This window comes from Camellia sinensis, chromosome 3 (assembly GCF_055761805.1).
Source record: "Camellia sinensis isolate YWXY chromosome 3, ASM5576180v1, whole genome shotgun sequence".
In the NCBI taxonomy this organism is placed as follows: domain Eukaryota; kingdom Viridiplantae; phylum Streptophyta; class Magnoliopsida; order Ericales; family Theaceae; genus Camellia; species Camellia sinensis.
In genome coordinates this window covers 226,369,705-226,380,537 of record NC_138963.1, presented here as the reverse complement: position 1 = coordinate 226,380,537, position 10,833 = coordinate 226,369,705, and the positions used below count along the sequence as shown (strand labels likewise).

The window sequence follows — 10,833 nt, the reverse complement described above, 5'->3', positions numbered from 1 at the left end:
ATAATCCCCAAAAAAAAAAAAAAAAATCACTATCAAAAAGTTAATTAACTTTTATATTTTTTTGCATATTTTTTATAAAAAATTTAAAAATAAACTAAAATAATTAATTCAAAAAACAAGTCTAACTCATATTTATAGGTTTTGTTTGGGAAATATTAAATAGTTTAATTGACACAAAAGGATAAAATAGATTAATTTAAGCAAAATGTCACATTCAAATTATAATCATTTTACGTTTTTTTTTTCTCACATCTATCATATGAAAAAAAAAAAATTCAATTGAAACTAATTTAACAAAAAAAAAATTCAATTGAAACTAATTTAACTAAGCTAAATTAAAAAAAAAATCAAAAAAATTAAGTTAAACTAGCTCTTCCCAATAATTTTTTTTTTTAAAAAAATAAAACCTTGTTTGGTTTGTTTTTGAAAAACAAATTTTGGAAAAAAATTTCTTAAATTTTGTTTGGTTTAGTGATTTTAGAAAAAAATTTCTAAAATCATTTTCTATCTACTACACAACAATCAATCACTTTTTCTGTCTTCTCTCTCTTCTCTTCTCTCTTATTTTCAATCACTTTTTTTTCTCACATACATTTACTCAAGTACAATAAAATATTAAAGCATTCTAAACTTTCATACTCTAAAATTATTTTCAAAATATAAAACCAAATAAATTAAAAAAATTCTAAATTCTTTACTCAATTTTTTTTTTTTTAAAAATGTATCTCTCAAAACCAAATCAAACGCACCCTAAGTTAAGGCCTTGTTTGGGATAAAAAAAAAACTAAAAAGTTATCACTATTCACAAAAATAAAATATTAAAAAAATAATTTTATACAAAATTAAATTTCAAACAACTCTGATACGACTCTGATGTGGGACCGGTGGAGCTGACTTTTTGGAAAATTGCATTTATTTAGGTGTATAAATAACTCGGTGTTGTTCGGTCCGTGGGAGTCCATCATAAGTTTCATTTTAATAATCTGAACCGCTGAATGTGTAGAACTCATCAAGCACTATATGCTTGTAAAAAATCACGTCGATCAGATATCGGTAACTATATGATCAAATCAGTTAAAATTTATAAAATAGATGGTGTTATAGTTAACGGTTGAAAAAAAACTAATCTGATCAGATAGTTATCGATATCCGATAAATGTGATTTTTTACAAGAAGATAGTGCTCGACGAGTTCTACACATAGACGGTTTTGATTAGCAAAACGGGACCCCTGATGAGCCCCCACGAGAAGAACAATACCTCCAATTCAATGTCCAAAAAGCAAGGAATCATCCCCAACCTCTACTTCGCCGTCAGCCCACCATACCACCTATTTCGTCAAATCTTCTCCTATACATTAATTTATATAATTTTTTAATATATATTTTTTGTAAAAAATTAAAAAATATCCCAAATAATTATATATATTTTTTTCAACTTTTTAATCTAAAAAATCAAAAATATATTTATTTAAGACATCCCAAATAACCCTAAATTAATTACTCCCAAGAATAATAGTAATTTTTGCAGTTTGAGTGGTTGGTTTTCGTAGGGTGTGGGTGTGTAGTCAAATCAAATAAACGTAACCGACTCGTAATTATCTTTTTTATAAGACCTTTGTGTTTTTGATGAGGTGAGGGCAGCATGAGTGGGTTGTGGTGGCTGTAGGGCGTAGTAGTGGTTGACTCAGCGAGTGAATGGCGGAAGAGAAGGGCACAGTGTGTGTGACAGGGGCGGGAGGGTACGTAGCTTCTTGGTTGGTGAAGCTTCTTCTCTCTAATGGTTACTCCATCCATGGAACCGTCAGAGATCCTCGTAAGCCCCCCTATCCCTATCCCTCTCCCTCTCCCTCTCCCTCTCCTCAACTTTCCATCGCTTCTCTAACCACTGTTATATCTCTTACATACCAATCTCATCATCTATTCAACTCGTATGATTATTGTAGCTCTCTCTCTCTCTCTCTCTCTCTCTCTAGTTGATGCTCTTTCTGTTTTAATTTAGAATAACATGTTTATGAACATATATTCCTTGATCTAAAAGATTTTCATATGGCTCGGTAAATCCGATTCAATTTATCTTGGAGATGATGAGAAAAATTCTCATTTGAAAAAACTTGAAAAAGCATCCGAGAAGCTTAAACTCTTCAAGGTGGATCTGCTGGATTACAACTCTCTTTCTGCAGCCATCACGGGGTGTGTCGGAGTGTTCCATGTCGCCAGTCCAGTTCCCCCCGGCAGCTTGCCAGATCCGGAGGCAAGAATACCTTGTGATTGAACTTGTTTATTGAAATCATTTGCATTCTTCTTGGCAATTTTATATCTATATTGACTTCTGAACCTATGTGGAGTGTTGCATATTGTCCTCATCTTGATATTAGGATGACCACGTAACACTGCTTCATAGTCCATACATTCAGCCCGCATCACCCCATATAGCTCCAATTCTACTGTAACTTGGATTCTTATGGCGGCGAGAATTTCTGGATATTGCATCTCTTTATCTAATGTGTTTAGCTATTTCATTTTGCTACTTTTTTGGACTGAGCCAACTTACGAGAATAAGAGCCGTGAAAATATGATACCGGTCCGACCATGCTTGTGTTTTGTTCAATTCTTAATTCATCTCAACAAAACTTTTGTCCCAATTAATTGGGGTTGGCTACATGGGTTCATTTTTTGAGCAAGTAATCCTATGGTGACTTTTGGGTACCAAATTTTGAATACCAGATGTTGTGTCACCAACCCTTTGGTTTAATGAGTAAGACCATTCATGTCCTATATTAATGCATTGGTGACATATTAGATAATCTCCAAATTGTTACCTAAACTTGGTCTCCGTCTTTTCTTTCTCTTCATCTTATATATCTTGTTCTCCATCCTTAGAACTTAAGATAGAGAGAATTGTAAGCCTTCAATTTAATTTTAACCTCCCTAACTGCTTTAGATCCCTTTTTGTCATTTTCCCTAGATTTTCCTTTACCCATTTGTTTCTTGTGAGGAAAAAAAAAAAAAAAATAGTATTCATTCTCTTTCCAATCATTGTTAATGTTCCTATGTTCCAAGCTCCTAATTGTATTTTACACTCTTGGACTAGTTTCTTTATGTGCACTTGTCTATTAAAGTGTTAGCACCTTTCCCTACTTCTCACCATTTGGGGATCAATGTGGCATGTCACTTAGGGGAGTTGCTGGCATTTTGTACAGTTACTCTCATAAATTGGGTCCATGAAGTTGTTGAATGCATAACTGTGGGCTTCTTGATTGCTGTAAACCCCTGGTTGCATCTGTGATAGTAAAAGTTAATCCACAGGTAAAGAAGTGCATCACAGGATTGAAATGTGATGACATGTGTAATCATTGAATGCTTAACTTCAATGGGACTTTAATGTGTTATGAGTTGGTTGAGTTATTTTATTTCCATAGTATCTAATAGCTTTAGTGCAGGTGCAACTAATTGAGCCTGCTGTGAAGGGTACTCTTAATGTACTCAAGGCATGTTCTGAAGCAAATGTCAAACGGGTGGTGGTTGTATCTGCCGGAGCTGCTGTTTTCTTGAACCCTGAATGGCCCAAGGGTCAAGTGAAGGACGAGTCTTGTTGGTCTGATGCGGAATACTGCAGAAGAACTAATGTAATCAATTAAACAAGCCAACTTTAAACTTGTAATGATTATGTTGCGATTGTAGTGCATTTCTTCTTGATATTATTCAAAGCTATTTAAAACTGTAGGTTCCATGCTCATGTTTTCTATATTTATATTGATTTTCTGGTTCTTTGTCCTAGAATTGGTATTGTCTTTCCAAAACAAAAGCGGAAAGTGAGGCTTTTGAGTTTGCAAAAAGAAGTGGGCTTGATGTTGTAAGAGTGTGTCCAACCCATGTTTTGGGACCAATGCTCCAGTCCACAGCAAATGCTAGTAGTTTGGTTCTCATTAAGCTTTCAAAAGGTACCTACTTGAACCAAACCTATATCATTTTATTTTCTCAGGTAGAAGTAGCATTTTTTATCGATGTAAATCTTATTTTCTTTTATTCTAAATGATGTGCTCATATGTGTTCCTATGCATGTTTATATGCTGCGGTGGAATGTTAACTTTTGAAGTTTAATGCTTGAGCAGTTACTTTTGGTATTGCATTCCATATAGGAAGCATTTTTGCTCTGCTTTATCCTTCTTGTCATGCTTTAAGCCTACAACCTAGGAATCCAATTTGTATTAAAAGGATAAATGTATGTATATAATGCTCGAGTTTTGGTGATGTTAAGCCTCGAGGAATGGTGATGCTTGTTTTTCCAATCATTCTCATTATGATTGAACTTCTAGAAGGTGAGGCCAATTGAGCTCCAAATTCAGTCTTGCAATGCTTTGATTGAACCCTTTCAAAAGCACTGAAGTCACCCTACAGAATTTAATTACGCTTTCCTATTAAAGTCATTACATAAGTATGAAATGGCCATATATGGAAGTATATGTGATGTAGGACGAGTGTGGATTACTTTCCTGTGAGTAGTGAGCTCGGGTTAAGTATACTGGTAGCCGCAACAATAGACTTATAGGGCTGGATTAGGTAGGAGTTTGTGGCTGCAAAAGTATTTAAAAAATAGGAGTTTGGGTTTGTAAAAAAGTAGGGTTTTGGGAATGAAAATACAAGTGTTTAGGTATTGTTGGATGGCTGTTCAACAGTGATGTGAACAATAATCTTGTTGGATAGAAGGGAAGAGAGAGAGAGAGAGAGAGAGAAGTGCCTCACCTTCACAAGAGATAAGCCAATCACACAATCGCAATCCCAAATTTTCATAATATTAATTATTTTTCCTCAATCATTGAGATTACACATATTTATAGGCTAAAGACTCCTAATTCTATAAGGACTATAACTCAAATTTAGAAATAAAAAATATTTAACTACTAATTTTCTAGATTTAGACCAACTATGACTTCCAATTCTACTTCAATCATAATAGGAAACTTTAATGACTTCTAATTCTACTTCAATATCAAAATAGGAAATTTGGACTTTTGACCATTAGAATTATTTTAGACATAATAAAACTAAGGGTGAGCAGCGGATATACTGATCCGCCCAAACCGACCAAACCAAATCGATCCATTGAATTTTGGACGGATGCGTGATGACGAGCGGATGGTTGCAGATTAATTTTTTCAATCCTCCTAATTCTGGACAGATGGCAGATTTGAGGTTCCTTTGGCCGCAACCAAACCGCCAAACCATGAGCACCCCTACTAATTTGTAAGATTTTGTGTTTTCAATTTGTTTAGATATTTTGCTTGTGTTTTCAATTGAAAAAGAGTTTAAATATTATGTTGAATATAGTCTGTTGAAAAAGACTTTTCAACTTGAATAAGAGTTTTCAACTTGAATATATTTCTTGAATTGAAAAAAATAAATGTATTATTTATTTATATTTTTTGGTTTTTAAATCTAACTTTGAAAATAATAAATAACAAAGATGATATATTCTGGTTGATTTTTGTTTTCAAAAACAGATATAGATGTAACAATACAGAGGCATACAATCTCTATTACTGCTCTGTTCATGGTTTTGGTGGTTTGAATTGTTTTTATATTTTAAGAACCACATATTGTAATTCATTTATGTGGATGAGGCATGCAGTGATTGTAATACTTTTTAAAGTCATTGATTGTAATACTCTCTTTTTTATTTTTTTATTTTAGGAAGTGCACAAGTTGAATTGTGTTGAAAATTTATAAAATTTTGAACTGCCAAACCGATTTGCATCTATCCGCCAATCCGCTCAATCCACATCCGCCGGATTAGCGGACGGATGCAGATTGATTTTCTCCAATCGGCCAATTTAGCGGACAGATGGTGAATTAGAAGTTTTATGGACGCAACCGACCTGCACCCACCCCTAATTAAAACCCATATATAATAACCCATTTAATAACTTGATTCAAAATAAAACCCATGGGCGACTCTTACAACCTATGTCCAACAATTATTAGAATTACTATTATACCCTTAATTACTCAAACCTACTATAATGACATGAAAATTTGAAATTATTTCAAATCTTTAATTTTCGATGCCTTAAATGTGCTTCATGTGAAATTCCAAATTTGCTCTTCTTTTTTTTTTCTCCATGGTTTTCATCATTCTCCCTTGCATTTGAACAACCTTGACCTTGAATTTTATAATGTTGAAGTATGAGGATTATGGAATCTTACACTTGCAACCATTTAAATTGATTGTTTTGAATGAACGATGAAAAAATCAAAAAGTTCAATGTTGTCATCACTCCATTGACCACATCAAATTTATTAGGAATAACATACTCAATACGAACTTCATTTATCTTGTGAAAACCAGAAAGTTCAGTGGCATTCTCATTATTTTGTTTGGCTTCCTTGGCTTTAGATTCTTGATCAAGATGATCTGTCATGCTTTCTTTAGTAATAAATTAAATTTTGCCTTCATTTCTTCAAGATCTTCAATATTAGCGACATGTTCATCTTGCTCTTTTATAGTTTCTTCAAAATTTACAACACTATCATCCTTTTGCTCTTAGATATTAATTTTGTCCAAAACAACAACCACTAATATTTTCATGAAAGCTTTCAATCCATTCAAAGTTGTCTGGATAGTATGCACATCACTTTTTATTGTTGCAACATCCTCCTTAATTATCCCAAAATCCTCCTTTAACATCACAACATCTTTCTTAGTAGCTCTATAATTAGTTGACAAGGCTTCAAATTTCAAATTTAATTCAATGCTTGTCAACATTGTAATAAAGAAAGAAATTTCATCAAAAGATTGGTAACGAACAAGATAGGATCTTGAAACTTTGATACCAAACTAATGTAGGACAAGTATGGATTACTTTTCTACAAATAGTGAGCCCGGGTTAACTATACTGGCAGTAACAATAATAGACTTATTGGGTTAGATTTGGTAGGAGTTTTTGGCTGCAAAAGTATTTAAAAATATAGTAGTTTAAGGGTTTGTAAAAATGTAGGGTTTTGGAAATGAAAACACAAGTGTTTAGAGGCTGTTGGGTGGTTGTTCTAAGCATTGTGAACGGTGATGTGAACAGTAATCTTACTGGATAGAAGAAGAAGAAAAGAGAGAGAGAGAGAGAGAGAGAGAGAGAGAGAGAGAGAGAGAGGTGCTTCACCCTCACAACGGATATGCCAATCACACAAACACTACCTCAAATTTTCATAATATTAACTCTTTTTCCCCAATCATTGAGATTACACATATATTTATTAGCTAAAGACTCTTAATTCTATAAGGACTATAAATCAAATTTAGAAACTAAAAATATTTAACAACTACTAATATTCTAGATCTAGACCAACTATGACTTTCAATTCTACTTCAATCATAATAGGAAACTTTAATGACTTCTAATTCCACTTCAATATCAAAATAGAAAATTTGAACTTTTGACCACTAAAATTATTTTAGATATAATAAAACCCATATATAATGACACATTTAATAATTTGACCCAAAATAAAATTCATGGGCGACCCCTACAACCTATGTCCAACAATTGTTGGAATTACCATTACACCCTTAATTACTAAAACCTACTATAATGATATGAAAACTTGAAATTCTTCCAAATCTTTAATTCTTGATATCCTAAATGTGTTTCATGTAAAATTTCGAATTTGCTATTTTTCTTCTTTCCATGATCTTCATAAATATGCATATGAAATTACTTTTGATAACAACATGTGTTCATATAATGTACAATTAGGTATGGATACATTTAAACATCAATATAGTAAAACATGTGTAGCATATATGTATGCATAGAAGTGCTTATGATGCATCTCTATGTAGAAAAATATGCATATATAAATGTATAAATTTGTATATAGGCATAAAGGTATGTATAATACTTATGTAAGAACTTATAGGCATATAAGTGGTCATAAAAGCATGTATAACTAATAAATGTACATGTATACGTACATATAATCATTCTCATTCATGTGTATAATTTGATGTGTACGGATGCACAAATAAATGTTGTGCAAACAAATGCTGCATTTTTGCTTTCTTCAAAAAAGCAAAAATGTATTTCAATAGAGCGTTGGATGTGGGTTGATTTTGAAACAGCATGTCAACTTTGGTTGCACTTAAATGGAACACTTGAAGCTGGATATCAATCTTGTGGAACCAATCCCCCCACCCCTAAAAATACACACACAGAGGAAAAAAGTAAAAGAAAGATGCAATAAAAAAATAAAATGGGAAGAGAAGGCACGTGCAAATACTTAACATTCCAACCTAATGAGCTCCACAGCCAAATAAATTGAGGTAACTAACATTTTGTAGAAATTTTTATAGATGATTTGGATTTCCACAGATTCCATGACAGTATTCAAGATGACATCCTGCAAATGAATTGCTAGCAGATAGAGATCATGTCTCCCTTTATTCCCGAGTATTTTGTAAAGTGATTTAATGCCTTGCTAATTTCCATAGACAAAATGTGTGTTAGTGAGAATAGGTTAGTGTCTCCAACTGATCAAGATTAAAGATCTTTAGAGATAATGCAAATTGTGCTTCGATCCTATTTACATATGATATCTTGTATTAGTCTAGGACACATGCTTTTCATGTCATAGTTTGACTAGAATAACTTATGCTTAGTCTTGTGGTCTTTATGATCGGAAACTGTTCAAAACAAGATTAATTGGGCAAGTCCCAAGGGCACCAATCAAAGAGCGCTCGAGCGAGGTACCCCCTGGGAGCTCTGCATAAGTCTAGAGCCCTAGGTTTAAAGAAATTGGTGACATTTCAACTTCACAGAAGTCCATAGAGCTGCTCTTGATGCCCACTTGAAAGTGTGCTTGAGCAGGGTGCTGGGATTTCTGCATAATGGGAGCCCACAGAGGCTTGCTCAGAGCGCACTTGAAAGGCACTCAAGCAGTGCATAATTTTTCATAAGTTGTGCCATGACTTCATCAATACGTTGCTTATTACTAGTCATCTAGTATATAGTTTTTTCTTCTTGAAAATGGTTTGTTAGTGAAAAGTGTAGCACTTGAGGTCCAGACTTCTCGCAATCCTGTTATTTACAGAGGGATATGATGAATTCGAAAACAAGTTGAGGATGATAGTAGATGTACGAGATGTAGCTGAAGCACTGCTATTGGCATATGAGAAGCCTGAAGCTGAAGGAAGGTATATATGCATAGCTTACATGATCAAGTCACAAGATCTGGTGGAAATACTCAGGAAAAACTACCCGAACTACAATTATCCTAAAAAGTAAGTTTCTGTCTCTCCATAATATATTCATCTAAAAGGATTTTCCTGTTGTACGAATTTCTTTTTCATTTTTTAATTTATATTATATGATAGATTAGGTATTAGTAGTTGAATTATAGTTATGGTCTATCACCAATAAATGTAGCTGAATTATTACTATGGGTTGCATTTGTTGGGTTAAAATTTACTGTTTCATTCAATTACACATTGCCAGATTTACTGAGGGAAAGGAAGAAGAAAATCTCAGTTCAGAGAAATTGCAGAAGCTGGGTTGGAGTTACAGACCGATAGAAGAAACTCTGATTGATTCCATTGAAAGCTACAGACAAGCCGGACTTCTGGACTAAATGATCTTGGCATTCTGTTGTAGTATTTACAAGTTATATCATCAAGCATTCTCATATCCAGAACCTCTCTGTTCTATAGATGTTATATTGGGTATTGTTGTAAACGATGGTTGTTCATTTTCGCAATAGCATTATGACTCATGACTCTCAGGTAATTTGAAATATTGTATTTGAACACTGCAATAATGTTACAATTACATGGAACTTTGGTTTTTGTGGAAATTGATACTGTGGATAGGATATGACGATGTATGTTGTTTATTGGTCACTTATCTTGTTTTGTCTTGTGACTGTATTTGGATCATAGATTTTGTGGGGGTCGATTATTGGGAGTCATAGAGATTCCGGAGAGTCGAACATTGAAGAATCAAGATTTGAAACATTCGGCCATTGCCACGGAAACTCGAACCCAACCTTATTCGGCTAGATAGTCAATTAAGCAAGGGGCCGAGTGAAGATCGGTTTATTACAAAATATGCCGAATAGGAGTTTGGATTTGGAACTAATTCCGAGGCCCAAAGAAGAAAAGATATAAATAGAAGAGACATCAGCCAGAAATAGATATGTGATAATTGTGGTGTTTAACTTAGAATACAAGTAATCTAGAACGAGGGACTGACTTGTCCGTCGGAGTGCTAATTCCGGCACCCCCGACTGGAGTGTTTACTTCCTTTCAGGTGCCTATCGGTGGATCACAAGCGTCCCCCAGGATCAGAAGAGTATTTCCAAAAATCACTTCCCCACAACTGGCGCCGTCTGTGGGAATTCTCAAGCATATCAATGGCGGACGTGACAGAGGACCCTCTAATAGTCACTGATGAAAACACGCAGGTAGACGTTTTCACTCCAACAAACACGCACGAACCGGAGCTTATCCCAACAAGACGCGTTTTGAACTTCGCCTCACCTTCGACTCCAGAACATGAGGCAATGCAAGCAATCATGGAGCAGGCAAAGCAAAATGAGCAGAGGTTGGAAAACTTGATCGATGAGAACGAGCGTCTCCGTCACGATTTGGGTTTGGAGGTAGCGAAATCCAAACAAGCCGTGCCCCAAAATCCTGAGCGACCTCTGAAAGTAGGTGATCGACGACCTCGAGCCCGGTTTCAAGACACCGATAGTAGCTCTGACTTATTATCCCCGGATCCCAAGAAGAATGGATGATCTGAAATTTCCAGTTCCTCCGAAGAAAGTCTGTATATAAAGTGGGCCCC

At 34.4% G+C, this 10,833-nt stretch overlaps 1 protein-coding gene across 1 annotated transcript; it reads left to right on the top strand.

The window, feature by feature from the left end:
* The first annotated feature begins 1,532 nt into the window (after window positions 1–1,532).
* LOC114257236 (cinnamoyl-CoA reductase 1-like) lies at window positions 1,533–9,841 on the top strand. Its single transcript, XM_028197000.2, has 6 exons — window positions 1,533–1,814; window positions 2,083–2,252; window positions 3,442–3,627; window positions 3,780–3,942; window positions 9,083–9,272; window positions 9,487–9,841. The coding sequence occupies exons 1-6, from the start codon at window positions 1,697–1,699 to the stop codon at window positions 9,617–9,619; spliced, it is 960 nt and encodes a 319-aa protein (XP_028052801.2). The 5' UTR covers window positions 1,533–1,696; the 3' UTR covers window positions 9,620–9,841.
* Window positions 9,842–10,833: the final 992 nt, after the last annotated feature.

Coding starts and splice junctions, on each gene's coding strand:
- LOC114257236 (XM_028197000.2), top strand. CDS start 1,697: ATGGCGGAAGAGAAGGGCACAGTGTGTGTGACAGGGGCGGGAGGGTAC. Junction 3,628..3,779: donor AATACTGCAGAAGAACTAAT/GTAATCAATTAA, acceptor TCTTTGTCCTAG/AATTGGTATTGTCTTTCCAA. Junction 9,273..9,486: donor AACTACAATTATCCTAAAAA/GTAAGTTTCTGT, acceptor ACACATTGCCAG/ATTTACTGAGGGAAAGGAAG.